General features: G+C 42.8%; 2 protein-coding genes across 3 annotated transcripts in view; one reads left to right on the forward strand and one right to left on the reverse strand.

Annotated features, from left to right (window-relative positions):
• fam131bb (family with sequence similarity 131 member Bb) overlaps positions 1–6,627 on the forward strand; it is a 31,991-nt gene extending 25,364 nt beyond the window's left edge. For both annotated transcript variants that reach the window (XM_061819777.1, XM_061819776.1), the window contains exons 4-8: positions 560–784; positions 925–1,065; positions 3,108–3,430; positions 5,502–5,768; positions 6,311–6,627. In XM_061819777.1, coding sequence (XP_061675761.1) covers positions 560–784; positions 925–1,065; positions 3,108–3,430; positions 5,502–5,768; positions 6,311–6,562 — 1,208 coding nt within the window. In that variant the 3' untranslated portion in view covers positions 6,563–6,627. The remainder of the gene's footprint in view (positions 1–559; positions 785–924; positions 1,066–3,107; positions 3,431–5,501; positions 5,769–6,310) is intronic.
• A 6,629-nt stretch (positions 6,628–13,256) lies between these two features.
• Positions 13,257–20,211, reverse strand: part of clcn1b (chloride channel, voltage-sensitive 1b) — a 46,030-nt gene continuing 39,075 nt past the window's right edge. The window contains exons 25-26 of the mRNA XM_061819859.1: positions 15,313–15,399; positions 13,257–14,038 (exon numbers count right to left, since the gene is read on the reverse strand). Of these exons, the coding sequence (XP_061675843.1) occupies positions 13,634–14,038; positions 15,313–15,399 (492 nt within the window). The 3' untranslated portion in view covers positions 13,257–13,633. The remainder of the gene's footprint in view (positions 14,039–15,312; positions 15,400–20,211) is intronic.

Here is a 20,211-nt window from a genome sequence, read left to right on the forward strand (position 1 = left end):
ACACAATGAGACTTAGGAGTACTATGATTGTACTCTAGTTTCTAATCTTCCAATTCTAATTTAGATCGACAAGAAGAGAAAATATCAGGTGCACCTCTCAGTGTGATGATTGATTGGCTCCAGAATTCTGTCACTGAGATAAATAATGTAACTGAAATATTACAAACAATAGTAAAGATATTGTGAACTTAATGCCACCCTGGCATGTGTCATTCAAAACCAAGTAATATTTTGTATTGGATCTTTATTAGATTAGACTGTGGAGGTGTACATAATGAAGTGTCAGGCACGATCGTGTAATAACATATCACTCATACTCCAAAACATAACTTGCTGCTCAATAACATCAAATGAAAAAGCAATATATCAGTCTAACCCTACAGGCTTCACATATTTTGACAGCCCATCAGAACATGCGCGACCAAACCGTCACACTCACTTGAAAATAACGTTTCTATCTTTTGTCTCCCCATCCCCCTCTTTTCTATCTGTCCACATCACTCGTCTCCATTTCCCCTCTAAATTACGTGTCCCTGAATGCCACACATCCACCCTTCAGGTGTGACCCGCACCATGAAGGAAAGAGTAACCAAGCCCACGGCCATGGCCCAGGGCCGCGTCGCCCACATGATTGAGTGGCAAAACTGGGGCATGGCGACGGTGGGCGTAGGGGGCATCCCCCAGTCCCGCATCACGACCCAGGAGCGGGAAAAAGAGCGGCGGCTGGAGAACGACGCGTACAGCGACCTGAGCGACGGCGAGAAGGAGGCCCGATTCGCCGCAGGTTGGGAAACACACCCACCGACGAGGGCAAAGTCCTTCACGGTGCCTGTCAAGCGCTCCTCGCCCACTCCTCGGCATTCGTGCCACTTATTCAGCCAATTAAGCTACCGGCCCCGCGTGTCCTTTGCTGTCTAACCTCAGGCATCCTGCAGCAGTTCGCCATCTCCGAGGCTACCCTCCTGGCCTGGTCATCGATGGATGGCGAGAGCCCCCGGTCGGGATCCAACCAAGGCAGCGTGGCGCATCTGAGCGAGGTCAACCAGGAGAGCATTACCAGTCGAGGTAACGTTTGCACAGAGCAAAGTTTCGCAGAGCCAAATATCCTGCGGCTTGCAGGTCTAAGAATAAACGGCGCATTTTGATAGTTTAACCCTCATGCGAGAGTCAGCCTTAATGAGCTTTGTTGAGGTCTTTACACACTAAAGGTTTATGGCGCTTCATTTGCATGAAATTATCCCATTATTCTTAAATCACATACACACAAAAATAACAAGCTCCAAGTTTAAAAATTGCAGCCGTGTTTTACTCTGGCGTCCAATTTATATCAGCCTCTCGAGGAAAAGCAAAAACGCAGTGTTTCTGTGTACCCTCATACGATGTGACACAACTCATGAATCAAAATTATGGTGCTATTAAAATTTTTTTTGGGGGGGGGCGTAGTGTTTATGTTAAGTATGGGGATTTCCTCAGCAAACGTACTTTCCTGGAGTTTTGAAGTTGTATGAAGGACAATTGAATACCTTTATATTTACAGCGAAAATGTTTGTGGTCCAATGTAATCCATCCAATTCACCATTCATCCATCTTACGTGATGAACTCTGATTTGTTCCTAAGGGAAATCAAGGAAGTAGAAACAGAAATGTAAATACTGGGTCCTCACTTGCATCTGGCGTCACCATCACCAAAGTTTCTACGTTGACTTAAAGCCCCACTGTCATGAAATGCATAATTCTTAGTATGTTATTAATGAAAAAAGGCAGTCGGAATGGACCCATCCATTTTTTCACTACACAACATGATTTTGACGTATACAGCTTTTTTGTAACTCCTCCCATGGAAATCCTCTCGAGGCAATCGCTTTGGAGAAGAAGCAGGAAGTGACGTTATTAGCAGAAGCCCACTCAGGCGTGTTCGTGTGTTTATACCAGTTTTACCTCCGGGAAGGTAGCTCTTTGGTCCTTTGTGTTAGCCAAAATGCCGGCTCGTTTTATTGCTGGATATTATTCAAACACTCGAGAGGATTGATTTACTCTTCATACTGTTCAAAAAGACCTGGTTCGATGTGAAAAATAGTTTGCACAGGAGCAAAGGACGAGAGCTTAATGGGTTCCAAATGACAGGTAGGTGCGTATAGAGCTATTAAAAAAAAATAGTTGGGAGGGGAGTAATCCTTCTCTCATAGCGTAACAAAAGATCCGTGTACGTAAGTCAGGGGTGCTAAATTTCCTGATGCCGAGGTGGTTTGGCTGCATGCGGGAGGAGAACGAGCCCCCCCCCCCCCCCCAATGGCATGGGTTCTCTTAAGTAAACTATAGACTGTCGGAGAGTCTGTTGTTAGTTAAAAGTGATCGCATATAATCAAAATACGGCTCGAAATGATAGGGTAATATTGCACAGGTCATTTCACTCGATTGTGAGATGTTTGTGTGTGACGTCATCAACAGACGTTGCAGGCAATGTGGGTACCACTTGAATGTCGAATGACACTTCCGCAACTTTGTGCATGCATGACGCGCTCTCCGCTTTTATTTATTTTTTTTCATATATACATTGAGTGAATAATGATATATGTATTCTTCATTACAACGTCTATTTTAGAATGTTTATAGGCGTAACAGTGGGGCTTTAAGTCGGAATGTACATCATCTATCATTAACTTAAACACAGTTAAATCAGAATTACAGTAAATATTTGTATGAAAAGCACACATAGTGAATGATATCATCATATCATATCATCTGTATTCATCATCTTCTTCCAGTTTAAGATGGACTCTGTGCCCTGAGAATGAAATAACTTTTTGTCAATTTGACATTTCTGCTCCGATTTGAATGAATCACAAGTTACTCACCACTTACTCTTCTTGGGAGGTTTTCCACTAATTATTTTACTAAATTAATTATTTGGAAAAATCCTTTTACCTGAGTCATTTATACTGAAGTAACGGTTTTTGACTACTCTACCCACCTTTTCTTACTACTTGTGTACAAATCTAGGTTACGTTTTCTGCCGTGTAAGAACGGAACTCCAAGTCTGTGTACTCTTTTAAAATAAGCATTCAAGGTTACCGTAAGTCCTTTCTCCGGTTTGTTCTTTCCTGCAGACCAGATCTTGCATCACTCCTCAGCCGAGGTGTGGCCTCACACTTACGTCTCCCAGGGACACTACTGCCTCTCCTCCTCGGACGCTTGGGAGCCCATCAACGACGACCCATCCGGTGTGGCGTCCCCCCCGGCCGGCTCCTACCTCGTGGGGACCGAGGGCTACGACGGCCAAGCGGCCACTCATTTCTTGTCGCAGCAGCAACAGCAGCAGCAGCAACAGCAATTTAACCTCCAGCAGCAGAGCCAACTGCAGCAACTGCAGCAGATCCAGCAGATGCAGCACTACCAACAGCAGCAGCTCCTGCAATATCAGCAGCAACAGGTGAGCAGAGCACATGTGGGCAGTGTTATGTACGACAATATAGTTGTTTTCATTTGTCCTCGATTTCATATAAAGAAAAAAAACCTGATGTGGCCATTCATTTCTTGAAATCGACGTGTTTATCCGAAGCATTTGGTAACTTGGTTATAAAGGGTTCAAGGCCTCTTACACAGTGCAAGCTTTTACAACTACTCAAGGGAACCTCCTGGTCTGCTCTGCAACACTCAATGTGTTGTGTTGCCTGTCAGAAGTCAGACCTTCAAAATAAAAAAAAAGGAAAAAAAGACTAAAAGTGAAAAATGGATGGATGCTTTTTAACAGTTTTGTGGACCTATTTGGCTGGCAACCAGTTCAGGGTTTACCCCGCCTCCTGCCCTTTGACAACTGGGATAGGCTCCAGCACTCCCCGCGATCCTTGGGAGGATAATCGGATGGATGGATGGATTTATTTCACAGTCACACCCGATAAACAAGCACAACAATAGTTAGGAGCGCGACTGCTGAATAAGCCACCACACTGTCAAATAAAATAAGACGAAACTGTTATATACAGTGCGAGGCTGCTTTTATTTCAAAGGCCTGAATTTTGACAGGATCTTACAACGATGTCACATCAAGTTATCCGAGTGTCGCAGAGCAGACCGGGGAGGCTTGTTAATGCCTCGAACTGTTAATAAAAGCTCGCCTTGTGTGGAATACGCCTTGCCATCTGTGGAACCCTTTTTACACACCACAGCAGTAAGTTTCAAGTGCCAGGGATTTGATTGAGAAAGCTGGAAACATAAGATTCAAGAAAGATCTTGTACCTATGTATAAAAATGGCTCCCTCTCACCAACCTCCTATTCCATATCCCATCAAAAGTCTTCAATACAGGTCAAATTAATGTAAAATTTTCAGTTTTCTACTTCATTAGTCATATTTATTTTATTTCTACTTTTTTCTCGATATTTTTGGGTGTCTGGGATGGATTTTTTAAATTTACATTGTTTCCTATGGGAAGTACTTTGCATTGCTTTGGTAGAAGTTAAGTTCCACTATATACTGTAGTGTACTATCATTTACTGTAATAGCACAAATTAAGTACAAATACTTCATTGCTGTAATTAAGTAGATTTTTCATGTATCTGTTCGTACCTGAGTATTTATTTTTCTCGCTCCTTACAATGGACCTTTCTGAATGGTGAGCTTCAGCTCCGCTCCCCCTTAACTACAGTTGCCATGACCCACAATCTTCCAAAATGGCGAATGAACATAACAGGTTTGAACTGGATTCTCTATCGCGTATTCCAGATAATATTGGGGTATGTTTTTTGCCAAATGCGTCAGACTTGTCCAAGAGAGTTCTACAGAGAGGTCTCAACTATTTCACGCAAGGTTATGTACACAGAATTAAGATTTTTGACAGAGCAGGACACAATGTCAGAGTTACAGCGAAACGTTGGCGATGGATGCAAAAAAGTTCGACGCCTCACAAACTTCATATTGAAATCCAACGGGATAAAATTGTGGAATCATACTGCACATGTAAAGCAGGGTGAGTACTTTTTACTTGGAAAGATCACGAGTAACATCATGTGTGGGTGTATTCATTTGACTTGGCTCGTAATGGAACCCAGTGCTGTCTTAAAAGTCCGATGCAATACAAATAGGCAAATAGAAATTTCTCTTGCATGACATGGCGCATTTACGTATCACTAACCCGACTCTTCAGCATAAAACATGACACTTCATTCAGCAGGTCATTAACTTTTCCAAGCGCACGCTACTGACAACCAGCATTGCTCGTGGAACAATATGACGAGAGGGGCGTGTCAAGCCAGGGGTTTAGATAATGCGGCTATCTGATTGGCTATTATTGTACGAGTGATTGACAGGTCGGAAAGGTCGATTGAATTCAGAGTGACACCTTCTGAGAAAAGCATTGTGCTTCTCTTCCATTGAAGACAATCTACATTCTCGTGTACTTTACGTGCTTGTCTGCAACGACAAAATGGGCTACATTACAATAATCAAAGCGTATCTTTCCCAGCTACGTTCCGATCCCAGTCTCTCCTCGCTTTTGCTTTTTAGTCACTGGAGCACAGGCTGCACAGCGCCAACCACTCCTTGCAAGCGACACCCAACAGCACCATCCACAGCCTGGTCCACCAAGTGCACCCGCCCCTGGTGGATCTGTGGAACACGGGTCAGATGGAGGCCTATCAGGTGGACGCCGGAGGCTACATGGGCACGGCGGCTGTGGTGGAACCGGGCCTCTGTGTCCCCACCGGGGAGGAGCTGGTGGGGAACGAACACTCGCCGCTGCTGGAGCAACAGGAGGAAGAGGAGGATGTCAAAGTGAGGTTACATAATGATAACTTATTATTCATCCATCCATCTGTTCGTCAGTGCGCCCACCTACCACCTCCACAACTCACCGACTGACCTACCATTCTACTTATCGTTCCATCTACCCGTTTACCGACCTACCATCCAACCCATTACCATATCTATCTATCTATCTATCTATCTATCTATCTATCTATATCTATCTATCTATCTATATCTATCTATCTATCTATCTATCTATCTATCTATCTATCTATATCTATCTATCTATCCATCCATCCATCCATCCATCCATCCATCCATCCATCCATCCATCCATCCATCCATCCATCCATCCATCTATCTATCTATCTATCTATCTATCTATCTATCTATCTATCTATCTATCTATCTATCTATCTATCTAATCTAATCTATCTATCTATCTATCTATCTATCTATCTATCTATCTATCTATCTATCTATCTATCTATCTATCTATCTATCTATCTATCTATCTATCTATCTATCTATCTATCTATCTAATCTAATCTACATATACATGTATCAAGGATGGCGAGATGACACTGTGTATGGAGCCCGAGTCGTCCACGTTGACTCCACCCACGCATCCTGGGGACGCCTCGGGCGGCAGTAGTCCGGGGCAACCGCCGGCGTCGCCAATGGGCGAGCAGAGGGCCTGCGACGCCACGCCGGCCGGCCTCACTCACACGCTACAGGAGGAGGAGGAAGAGGAGGAGGAGGAGGAAGAGGGCGCCGGGCAGCAGGAAGAGGGGCCAGTCGCTTCCATGGCAACCAACTGACTTCCTGGCTGTCACATGACTCCTCCGTAAAAACTGACCGGGGGTCAGCCGTTAGTAATACAATATCTAGCTATTATTCTGTTGCTTTTCAGGTATAAAAAAAAAGAACTTTTTTTTCTGTGCAAGATGGATTCTTTGGAAATTGAGAAAGAGGACTTGTGCTGATAAGGACACCTGATGCAACAAACTTTGTAAGCCTTACATCCCAAAGGTAAACACATGACGAGAGGATGAGGAGCAACAAGGACATTACCATCAAGGATCAGGAGGGAGGGGTAGGCAGTATATGTGGGGGTGCGGATGGGGAGGCTGGGCTGTGTGGTTGATACATGCATGCGACCCCATCATCCTATAATAATAATCTAACATATTAAAACATTATAATGAGAATAATTTTGTAATGACGTGAGGCGGGGAGCAGGAGTTGAAAAAAACACGTTTAAGTGTACAATATTACCAATTTCCTTCAGTGGAGGAAGGAAGAGAAGGAGAAGGAGAGGGGGGCAACTTTGTTTATGTTAGAACACTGTATTCCCCTTTTGTACTTATTACTTATTCATTAGGGTTAATGAAATGAATTATGGTAACCCCTCTGACGATGAACATGAAAACTTCCATGACGCTGATCCTACTGATACACGCACACACACACACACACACACACACGCACAGATAAGGATTGTACTGTAAAGATAAGTGTGCTTCCTACTCTGTCTCACTGTATGCATGTTCCTATGGTGTACCTGTACTATACAGCACTGTATAGACTTTGCACTGAACCATAGTCGGGGGTGGGGGTGGGGACGAAGGATTTACAGTGGGCTTGTAATGGTGGGGAATGATGGAGGTTAAAAAAAATAATAATAAATAAAAGACAGAGCTCTCTTTTTTGCACTGATGCAATCCACCCCATCATGAGGTTGCCTTCTGGACTGTTGGTGTTGGCCGAGTCCCACTCTTGGAAGGTCTCAGTAACCAAAACGCAGCCACTTGACAAGGCCAACCCTCACACAATGATCATGATGATGACGATGATACCGATCTGAATGTACTGGCCTGAACCACAACGCTTTCCGAGGGATTTGTGTGTTGAGATGGAGTTCACGATTGGCTCATCTGTTCTGCATCACTACAACTACAAATAGTCAGATCCAGAAGTATGTGGAAATTGATTTTATTCCCTCCCCAAAAATGATTTTGACTTTTTACACCACCCCTGTGGTTTTTGAAATAAAATAATGAACATGTCAAGTGTAGTCCTTGAGTATCAAGGGAAAAATGTTAGGTTATCTTTGGTAGGGAAGAGACACGCCAAGCACTCTGAAAATAATGAGAGATATAAATAAATACTAACTTTCTCACATCAATGCGCTGCACTAAGTTAACCAGATACAGAATTTTCCATACATTTTATGCTTGCATTTGTTTTTTGTTCATGTACTTTTGTGTTTAAAAAGTGTTTTCATACATTTACACGTGTTTACAGCAGCGTGTAAAACTGATTTTTTTTTCTTATATGGTCTCTACATATTGCAGTTTTAACCTATTGTGGGTGGTTTGGATGAAAAGCTTATTTTTTTTTCTGAAATTTAGAGACTACGAATGTCACTAAATTGCCAGGCCTTCAGTTGCTGCTGGTGTGTAACCCTTGCTGCTTTATAGGGTTGAGATCAGGGTGCTGATTTTGCTATTGAAGAAAGTTCCATGTCTCTGCCTTGTAAGTGTGGGCGAGTGTGTCAGACAGAAACAAAGAAAAAGAAAGTAATGAAAGCGGTGTCTTTGTTCACAATCATCTGTCATTGTGGCGACTGAAATTTTATGTATCAAAACTACAACTATCTGTACTCAGAATTGGTGAGTACTGAATGAATACGTGTACTGGTATCAGTCTAGGGGGAAAAAAGATGATATCGAACATGAACTACTTTGAAAGCATCCTGTGACGTTTGAAACCAGTCACTTCATCAATACCAGTGATTCTTTCCCATTAACGGCCACAACACTTCCTCTATCTCCTGTGCCACATGCTGTGGTATGCTTTGGATCATCGTCGCCATACTTTTCTCTTCCTGTTATTGTGATACAAGCTGACATTTATCTGTCCAACATTTTTAGGCAAATCTGCCTTTCCTGTTCCTGAATTCTACCAGTAGCGTTTTATTTTGATTTATTATGGCTTCTCTTGGTTTTACATTTTGACTAGAATCTCCAGATTTTGTCCGATGTTGTGAAAAGCCACTTGAGACAAGCCAAAGAAATTGAATATTCTTTCAGTGCCAAGTCAGATCAGATCAGAAGCCAAAAGGCATTCTTTTGACTTGTGCAACAAAAAAATGAAGCAAACTAATTCAACAAATAACCAGCAAGTGAAAGCATCTCCAGGGAGGAAACTGTCAAAGGTTGCTAAATATTACCAATCGTGGAACATTTACAATGATACATTAGAATGTTTGAAATTGTGGTATGTCTTAAAAAAAAAAAAAAAAAAAAACTACTTGTATTTCTCTTACATGGAAGCAGAAAGTCAGCAATCCCATTATGGCTGTTTTATTGTGGTGGTGTATAAAGTCAATAATCATAAAAATGCTTCTGGATCTAAAACACACGAAGATCCAAATTGTAACTACCCAGCAATAGGCAGGCACAAGGCTGGCTTGCCAGTGTCTGCTTGCGTTCAATACATGGAGATAGTATTGGGAAAATAGTTTAGACTCAGAGATTTCTCATACAGTATTATCACTTTTTTTTACTGTTATGTTGACAATGTTTTTCTCTTAACTCAAATCTTGGGCCTGCATTCATAACTTACATCCAAGTTGGAAATGAAAATATGCTACGTGTGCGGCTCCATCAGCCAATCAGGGAATAGATGAGGCAGAGCTAAAGGTGTCTTCCTAGCTCATTTGTGATTATTGTGAGCCAGTTTATGGAAGTAAAACATGTGCCACCAGGTTCTGAATTTCAAATGCCACAGAAAACAGAATTTGAATTTGAAATGTAAAGTGATCACATTTTCAATAGTTGTATTTCAGTGTAACTTTTCAATGTTAACAATTCAACCGTCTAAAATTCACCGTCTGTGGCACCAGGCAGGGTTACTTCAGGTCAAAACCGAACACCCAGCCAATCATAGTTACACTTTCTTAGTCACATGACGCCACATAGGGTGAATTTCAGACAGCAAATTGTAGCCGGTTGAATTGTTAACATTGAAAAGTTACACTGAAATACATTCATCCATCCATTTTCTCAGCCACTTATCCTCACAAGGGTCACGGGTAGTGCTGGAGCCTATCCCAGCTGAACCTGAACTGGTTGTCAGCCAATTGCAGGGCACATAGAGACAAACAGTCACACTCACAATCACACCTAGGGGCAATTTAGAGTGTCCAATTAACGTTGGATGTTTTTGAAACGTGGGAGGAAACAGGAGTGCCCGGAGGAAACGCACGCAGGCACGGGAGAACATGCAAACTCCACACAAGCGGGTCCGGGATTGAACCCGGGACCTCAGAACTGTGAAGCCAATGCTTTACCAGCTAATCCACCGTGTTGCCCACTGAAATAAAACAATTGAAAATGTGATCAGTTTACATTTCAAATTCAAATCCTTTTTTCTGCGGCATTTCAAATTCAAATCCTGGTGGCACATATTTACTGCCATAGCAGTTGCATGTGCGCTGACATTTTAACCTTTTCTTTTATTTTTCCTTCTTTTTGCATTTAAAATATTTTTCTGCAAAGAAAGGAAGAATGGCGTGGAGTTAGAGAGACTGCATGGAGACCATCCATGGAGAGAATCCTGTCCTCATGTTGATTGAGAAACTTTTAAGAGATAGTATATACACTATATACGCACACATGCACACATACATATATATATATATATATATATATATATATATACATATATCAATTTACTGACTTGAATGAATTGATGTATTGATGGCTTCTTTATGCAATGTTGGGACAATGTTTATTTTTCTACTTGAAATCCCTGAAGCTACAATAGGTGTCATAGTTGTAAATTCACAGGGACTGTCGCACACGCACGCCGAGGAAATTTAACTTGGCGAGGGATGAAAAGTCGGATTTTAGCGTTGTTTTATCCTCTGCGACGAGCGGGAGAGCTCTCGCTCCAAACAGAATGTCTTTACACGATGACACGTATTGATTTTATTTATTGAGCATATCGGGGGGATCAGCTTGTACAGAATCTGATGGTTTTATTTCTTGAAGGGTCTCTTTATTAGATGCTGCTTTAGTTCTGTATTGACTCACCTCAAAGAGGCAAACGTGCATGGGGAGAGTTTATGGGTGGATTCCTACTTTTATTTTGTTGTTCCCAATCTCAATGAATGAATAAATAAGAAGCCACAATTCTTTTGGTGGATGTAAAAAAAAAAAAAAAAGGCTGAAGGAACATGTCTCTCAATCTCTCTCCTTTTGTGTGAGTCCACTGCCACTCTATACGCTTCCTTTGTATGTGTCGTGTGTATTTCTATGTTTGTGTTGTCATGTCAGAAGAATGGTTTAAAAAAAAAACAGGGGAAAAAAGGCTTGGAAATATCTTAAACAAAAACATTTTGGAGGTTATCAGCAACATGCTGCTTCGAAAAAAAAAAACGTGGCTTCTGTGTGTAATGACACCACATTTCTGTAAAAGTGTATAAAAATTGGCACTCACGCATGCTTGATGGACGTTTCTTCCTTCTGGTCTCCTTTTTTTCCCTCTTCATGTCTTCATTTGTATATTTTTTTCCCATTCTCTTCCTCCTCCTCCTCACTCTTGCACGACCAAACCTCCTTCCACCACTCCAACTCCTTTTCTCATCTCCTCCTGAGGAGCAAATAAACAGACAAACCAAAAGTCCTGTGCATATATACTGTATGTGTGTGTATGTTTCGGTCTTCAGTTTGAAAATGTGAAGTATTTCAGTCCAGGATTTATATATATATATATATATTTTTTTTTTTTTTTAATTTTTTTTTTTTTTTACAGGCCTCCCAGTTAACATGGATATTTGACTTCAAAAGGCGTCAATGGCAGTGAATGAGTTTTCACGATAATGCATCAGTCATAACAGGAAACTGGATGAGAATTAAGCAGTCAATTAGGATACTCGCCAATATGATTTTGTGGCTTATAGTGCTATAAGCAGGGCAACGGGCTCGGCTAACATTAGCCCTTTGTGTTTATTTTGCAATGTTGTCAATTCTAGTCATTGATCCTCAATTGTTAGAGATGACAAATAGAATAAACCAGTGGGTGACAAGACGTGGTTTACAACTGTGGTCCTGAACCATTTCATACTGAGCTGTCCTCCCCCTGTTCCCCCAAGAAAACAAACAAAAACATTTGCAATTGGAAGGGTTAGGCCATGGGGGAAACAAGGTTGGGGATTGCTGGCTTACATCACCAGTTTTGCATGTAAAGCACTTTGACTTAAGTTGAATTCCTTCTGTGAGCAAGATCGTCACTCAATTTAAATGCATAATAAAAATTTATATTCCCCTTCTGTTCCTCCCCTAAAAAAAACGTATTTGCATTTTCAATCAGGAACAATAGCACCCAATAAAGAGAATTTAAAGTATTTACAATGGTTTTGTAAAGTATTATTACTACTGGCCAGCTGTTTCGGTTGGCCAATATAAGTCATTTATTTATTACAAATGAACACAATACAACATACGACACAGATAACCATGTAAGGGAAAAAAAATAAACAACCTGCTGATTTTCGTAGATTTTCGTCTCTTTTGAAAAAAAAAAAAAAAAAAAAATCGACAATAGTTGGGCCCTCATAATTAATGTAGATCGACAGTGTGGCTGACTAAGTGACATCTGGATTGGGGTTCGCCAGTTAGTCTACAAGTGAGCAAGCATCTGCCTCCAAACATTGGCCTATATCAGCTCCTTGCGATTATTCTCATTTTCTATTTATATGTTTGACTGTCTCATTCAAAAAGCGCGACAGTGGCTCTCCTTGCCCTCATATTACAGTTCCTTCCATTTTTTTTTTATTTCACTGTAGCAGCCTTATCCGATGCTCTTTTTTTAATTCAAATTTTAGCTCGCAACACTAGGCAAAAACGAGACCATGCAAAAGTTCGCAACTTGAAAAATTCACAAGTTGGTTCACTCGTAGGTCAAGGTAGCCTCGCATTAGAACTAGTAATAATTGGTAGTGCGTGCTTTTGTTGCAGTGGAACAGCATCGATATCAAGAACCGAGTGGATATCCTGCAGTGGAAAAGGGTTGAGGTTTTAATCTCTTTAACTGGAGTTGCACCCAATGATCGATCTATTGATTATTAAGAATTTGGTATTGTGTGAAAACTATTATTAATCATGTCTGCAATCAACAGAGGCAAAATGAAGAGCACTGTTGGCTCACTCTCAACGAGTTTGCCCTCTCAAAAAGTCAAACAGCAAAGGAAAGTTCCGCACAACTCCTCCTGGCAGGATTGTTAATGCGTGTAATTAGGAGTTCAGAACATTCAGGGAAAAATTCTGACGTTCCTTTAAAAAAAAAAAAAAAAGCAATATATAGACTAACCATATGTTCATTTCATTTTGAACGACTAAACAAAAGAATTCAGCCATTTCTCGAGTAAAACTGGTTAACAACAGAATAATGGAGAGCCAGCGCTCCTTTCTTAAGTCTCGAATAAATAAATTGGTCATAAATGTTTATCCATTTATTATTTTTAAAAATTACAGAGCATTATAGGCGATTTGAAGGCAAATCATACATGTATATGAACCTCAGTCAGTAAATACTAATTTATCCTCGAGGTTGATGTAATTAAGTCTACATCAGTACAGTTTTTCATTGTCGTCATACAGCGCTGCCAGTCTTCCATCAAGCTTCTTGGTGAAAATAAGCAGACATTGATGCAGATCTGCATCGTTGAGGTTGCTTATAGAAGGACACAATTGTCAAAAAGGCTTTAGAGTTTGTAAAAGACACAGGAAGGCACCTGAGATTTGAAGAGTGAAAAAAAAAAAGAAAAAGTACAAAAATTCAGCTCGCTGAGAGCAGAAAGGTTGTGACCCGCCTCATTCTTCCTAGATGGGCTCGTCCGACTCCTCGCTCTCCCGCTCCTCCTGCAGGGACGACAGCGTGAGGACGGGGCCGGTGCCAGGCGAGCCCGGCGAATAGGTGGGGGAGAGCGAGGCGGGAGAGGAGGTGGACGGGGACCCCGGCTCGTGGGTGCCGATCGGGTCGTCAACCTCGTCGTTGGCCGGGGATGGGGCCTCGTGGGCGGGCCCCCCTCGGGAATCCTCCTTCCTCACCGGGTCACCGTCCCTTGTGCCCTCCTCGCCCCAAAGGTCTCTGTCCCACGTTGGGGAGGAAGCGGCGGACGAGGGCGGCTGGTGCTTCTTGGCTTTCCTGCTTGCGTCCCGGAAGCTGGCCAACGGAGGACGCAGCCTCACGCCGCTCCGAGTCGAGCCTTCGATGGCTTTCTGTAACTGTGACCACGCCCACAATAATTGTTGTTAATGCAGGCGCAACAATTACAATCAATTATCAAATTAATTGACAACTATTTTGGAAATCCATTTATTGTTTAGAGACCTTTTTTAACTTCTCCAAATACCTCAGAATTTCAGGCTCTCTCAGCAATAAACTTTCTTAGACTTCTGTAGTCCTCAATGAAAGCAGACTCATTATATTTGTATAATCAAAATAAAACATTTAATAAGACTATTTTACTTTTAAAGCAATTATCAACATTTTTGCCATCTGATTAATAAAAAAACAAAAACAATTAATTATTAAAATAACACAGTAGTGCAATAGTTGCAGCCCTAATTCTGAGACTTTGCTTGACACTTGTAAAAACTTATAAATCTTATTAGAGTCCATCAATCCAGCCTTCCATTTTCTTGGGTCGCGTGGCGTGCTGGAGCCTATCCCAGCTGTCAACGGCCAGGAGATGGGGTACGCCCTGAAATGGTTGCCAGCCAATCGCAGGGCATGTGGAGACAAACAGCCACACTCACAATCACACCCAGGGGCAATTTAGAGTGTCCAATTCAAGGTGCATGTTTTTGGGATGTGGGCGGAAACCGGAGCACCCAGAAGAAACCCATGCAGGCACGGGGGGAACATGCAAACTTCGGACAGGGAAGGCTGGGATTGAACTTGGGTCATCAAAACTGTGAGGCCGATACTTTCCAGCTGTGTTGTCAGCTGGGATAGGCTGCAGCACTACCGCGACCCTTTTGAGGATAAGCGGCTAAGAAAATGGATGGATTGATTTACAACCGAGTATTGAAATGGGAATGTCTGACAATGGAAACCCCGGACTGTTGAACAGTTGAAGCTGTAGATCAAGCAAAAATAGGAAAGAATTCCACCTAAAAGCCTTCAACAATTAGTCTCTTCAGTTCCCAATTGTTTATTGAATGTTGTTAAAAGAAAAGGTGATGTAACAGAGCGGTGAACATGACCCTGTCCCAGCTTTTTTTGAAAGTTATTGCTGCCATAAAATTCCAAATTAATGATTATGTTTATCAGTTTGAATATTAAATATTGTCTTTGTAGTTCATTCATTTAAATATAGGCTGAAGATGATTTGAAAATTATTGTACTCTATTTTTATTTGTTTAACACAATGCCCCAACGTCTCAATATGGATAGATCGAACTGTACATCTAGACAAGCACAATCATACTTATGAAATCAATCCAGTTACTGCCAAATCGTGAAAAGTGAAAAAAAAAAAAAAGCTGACTCTTACCTCCTTGAGAGCGACCACACCCACCAACTTGCCAATACTGGTGACGTAGGCGTGACTAAGACCCAGCAGAGAGAACAGAGTGTGGGTCTGGGTAACAACAGAGAGGAGGAGGACGCCATCCAGTTAGTGTTAAAAGGACAAGAATGTGACAGCATTCTGCTCGTGTGGCTCCTCTTAAACACTCTCTTTGCAGTTGCTAACAATGGATTGCTATACTGTGCTACATACAAGTCAGATGCCACATAATCGGGCACAGTACATAATACAGTAGAGTACATACATAGCAACACAATTCTAAACAAATATAGAAAACAAATGAGCAATTTAATTTATCAGGGTTGCATTCTACGTGCCCTGCGATTGGCTGGCAGCCAGTTCAGGGTGTACCCCGCCTCCTGCCCGTTGACAGCTGGGATAGGCTCCAGCATTCCCCGCGACCCTCGTGAGGATAAGCGGCAAAGAAGATGGATGGATGGAATTAAAAAGTTAAATATGTTAATTATAAAGTAAAAAAAGTAAATAGAAAATGTATATTAGCAAGTTCATGTAAATGCACAGTAAAAAAAAAAGAAGTAATAGTAAAGTAAAATATAAAATATAGGAGAATAAATGGTATAAAGTAAATGGTATAAAGTAAAATGCAGCCCTATGGGGGCACAAACCAGTGCAATCTGTAGGCCGGTCCCAAGCCCGGATAAATGCAGAGGGTTGCGTCAGGAAGGGCATCCGGCGTAAAAACTGTGCCAAACAAATATGAGCGTTCATCTAAAGAATCCCATACCGGATCGGTCGTGGCCCGGGTTAACAACGCCGGCCCCCGGCACTGCTAACCTGCAGGGCGTCGGTGGAAATTCAGCTACTGTGGGTCGAAGACAAAGAAGAGGAGGAAACCGGATCCAGCGTCAGAAGAAAAAAAAGGAATGCACAGAGCCTACAACTGAGTGTAGGGACTTTGAATGTTGGGACTATGACAGGAAAAGCTCAGGAGTTGGTTGACATGATGATTAGGAGAAAGGTTGATATTCTGTGCATCCAAGAGAGCAGGTGGAAAGGTAGTAAGGCTAGAAGTTTGGGAGCAGGGTTTAAATTATTCTACCACGGAGTAGATGGGAAGAGAAATGGAGTAGGGGTTATTTTAAAGGAAGAGCTGGCTAAGAATGTCTTGGAGGTGAAACGAGTATCAGATCGAGTGATGAGACTAAAATTTGAAATTGAGGGTGTTATGTATAATGTGGTTAGCGGCTATGCACCACAGGTAGGATGTGACCTAGAGTTGAAAGAGAAATTCTGGAAGGAACTAGATGAAGTAGTTCTGAGCATCCCAGACAGCGAGAGAGTTGTGATTGGTGCAGATTGTAATGGACATATTGGTAAAGGAAACAGGGGCGATGAAGAAGTGATGGGTAAGTACGGCATCCATGAAAGGAACTTTGAAGGGCAGATGGTGGTGGACTTTGCAAAAAGGATGGAGATGGCTGTAGTGAACACTTATTTCCAGAAGAGGGAGGAACATATAGTGACCTACAAGAGCGGAGGTAGAACCACGCAGGTAGATTATATTTTGTGCAGACGATGTAATCTGAAGGAGGTTACTGACTGTAAAGTAGTGGTAGGGGAGAGTGTAGCTCGACAGCATAGGATGGTAGTGTGTAGGATGACTCTGGTGGTGGGTAGGAAGATTAAGAAGACAAAGGTAGAGCAGAGAACCATGTGGTGGAAGCTGAGAAAGGAAGAATGTTGTGCGGCCTTCCGGAAAGAGGTGAGACAGGCTCTCGATGGACAACCGAAGCTCCCGGAAGACTGGACGACGACAGCCAAGGTGATCAGAGAGACAGGCAGGAGAGTACTTGGTGTGTCATCTGGTAGGAAAGGGGAGAAGGAGACTTGGTGGTGGAACCCCAAAATACAGGGAGTCATACAAGGAAAGAGATTAGCGAAGAAGAAGTGGGATACTGAGAGGACTGAGGAGAGGCGAAAGGAGTACATCGAGATGCGACGTAGGGCAAAGGTAGAGGTGGCAAAGGCTAAACAAGAGGCATATGAAGACATGTACACCAGGTTGGACACCAAAGAGGGAGAAAAGGATCTCTACAGGTTGGCCAGACAGAGGGATAGAGATGTGAAGGATGTGCAGCAGGTAAGGGTGATTAAGGATAGAGATGGAAATGTGTTGACTGGTGCCGGTAGTGTACTAAATAGATGGAAAGAATACTTTGAGAAGTTGATGAATGAAGAAAATGAGAGAGAAGGAAGAGTTGAAGAGGCAAGAGTGAAGGACCAGGAAGTGGAAATGATTACTAAGGGGGAAGTCAGAAAGGCACTACAAAGGATGAAAAATGGAAAGGCAGTTGGTCCTGATGACATACCGGTAGAGGTATGGAAGCAATTTGGAGAGATGGCTGTGGAGTTTTTGACCAACTTATTCAACAGAATACTAGCGGGCGAAAAGATGCCTGAAGAATGGAGGAAAAGTGTTCTAGTTCCCATTTTTAAGAACAAAGGGGATGTTCAGAGCTGTGGGAACTATAGAGGAATAAAGTTGATGAGCCACACAATGAAGTTATGGGAAAGAGTAGTGGAGGCTAGACTCAGGACAGAAGTAAGTATCTGCAAGCAACAGTATGGTTTCATGCCTAGAAAGAGTACCACAGATGCATTATTTGCCTTGAGGATGCTCGTGGAAAAGTACAGAGAAGGTCAGAAGGAGCTACATTGTGTCTTTGTGGATCTAGAGAAAGCCTATGACAGAGTACCAAGAGAGGAACTGTGGTACTGCATGCGTAAGTCTGGTGTGGCAGAGAAGTATGTTAAAATAGTACAGGACATGTATGATGGTAGCAGAACAATGGTGAGGTGTGCCTTAGGTGTGACAGAGGAATTTAAGGTGGAGGTGGGAGTGCATCAGGGATCAGCTCTGAGCCCCTTCCTGTTTGCAGTGGTAATGGATAGGCTGACAGATGAGGTTAGACTGGAATCCCCTTGGACCATGATGTTCGCAGATGATATTGTCATATGCAGTGAAAGCAGGGAGCATGCAGAGGAACAATTGGAAAGATGGAGACATGCACTGGAAAGGAGAGGAATGAAGATTAGCCGAAGTAAAACAGAATATATGTGCGTGAATGAGAAAAGTAGAGGGGGAAGAGTGAGGCTACAGGGAGAAGAGATAGCGAGGGTGGACGACTTCAAATACTTGGGGTCAACAATACAGAGCAATGGAGAGTGTGGTCAGGAAGTGAAGAAACGGGTCCAAGCAGGTTGGAACAGCTGGCGAAAGGTGTCTGGTGTGTTTTGTGACAGAGGAGTGTCTGCTAGGATGAAGGGCAAAGTTTACAAAACAGTGGTGAGGCCGGCCATGATGTACGGATTAGAGACAGTGGCACTGAAGAAACAACAGGAAGCAGAACTGGAGGTGGCAGAAATGAAGATGTTGAGGTTCTCACTCGGAGTGACCAGGTTGGATAGGATTAGAAATGAGCTCATTCGAGGGACGGCCAAAGCTGGATGTTTTGGAGACAAGATTCGAGAGAGCAGACTTCGATGGTTTGGACATGTTCAGAGGCGAGAGAGTGAGTATATTGGTAGAAGGATGCTGAGGATGGCGCTGCCAGGCAAAAGAGCGAGAGGAAGACCAAAGAGGAGGTTTATGGATGTGGTGAGGGAAGACATGAGGGCAGTTGGGGTTCGAGAGGAAGATGCAGGAGATAGGCTAAGATGGCAAAAGATGACACGCTGTGGCGACCCCTAACGGGACAAGCCGAAAGGAAAAGAAGAAGAAGAAGCATTCTATTAAGAATTTCGAGAACCAGCGTCTTTCTATTCATCAGGTTTAAGGAACATTCATACTTTTATGAAATGGAAAAAAACATTCGGTGCCGCTCGTAACACAAATTACCACTTGTAATAATTTACATTGAAATGAATTGAAAGGTCCTTCGTCTGGTCCACCCCCCCCCCCCCAAAAAAAAAAAAAACAACACACCATGATTGTGACAGTGTAATTACAAGCCGAGTGAGGGCCATCAGGGATAAGACAGGCCTGGCCGTGGCTGACGAGGACCACCTCCATCGTGAAACCAAAATTCCAACCGTGAAGCAATACAACGAACTACTCGCCCAGCAGTATCTGCTACGCTGCCAGCTACCTGTGCACCCATGGCATCAGGTGTCACTAATCACCTCAACCGCGCTTACTTCACCACGACGTCCGTAAATACCGTCAAGACATCAACGAAGACATCCCCGATGACACGATGTTCGATGAAAAACCCTACCGAGATGGACTACGTGGGCTCCATCGAATGGCAGTTGAAGACGCGGTGGCCCGCTACAAACCGGTCGTCATCCTTGGTGGCTACCCTACCCCTGAGGTGGACAAAACCGAAATCGATCTTCCGCGGGCCACATGATCCAAAATATCGCAACTCCACTCTGGACGAAGCCGCATGCTCAATGGCTATATGGAACGTATCAACAATACTATCGTCAACCTCTGCCCGAAATGTGGACAGGGCCCTCACGGCACGCAGCACATCTTCAACTGGGCAGCGGCTCGCACTACGCTGACCGTAATGGACCTGTGGCAACACCCGAAGGAAGTGGCTCTGCCTTCCTGGAACTAAAAGTCAACTGAACAATGCGATTTTCTTGAACAACAACAACAGGGATGAGACAGGCTAAACTTTGTCTTAGCTTCTACTGGCAAGTTTGGTCCTACTTACGTTCTTACAAGTGCTCCCATTTTGAATTTGGGTGTTCGACCGTTTGTCTCATGCAATGAATGACCGAAAATGCATCAGTGAGTGTCGGTCTCCATTTATTTTTCCCCACTTCATTTCTATCCTGCTCATAACTTTACCTTTGGCTCACAGCACAGCCAAAAATCAACCAAGCATAGGT

Source organism: Syngnathoides biaculeatus, chromosome 5, assembly GCF_019802595.1.
Source record: "Syngnathoides biaculeatus isolate LvHL_M chromosome 5, ASM1980259v1, whole genome shotgun sequence".
NCBI lineage: Eukaryota > Metazoa > Chordata > Actinopteri > Syngnathiformes > Syngnathidae > Syngnathoides > Syngnathoides biaculeatus.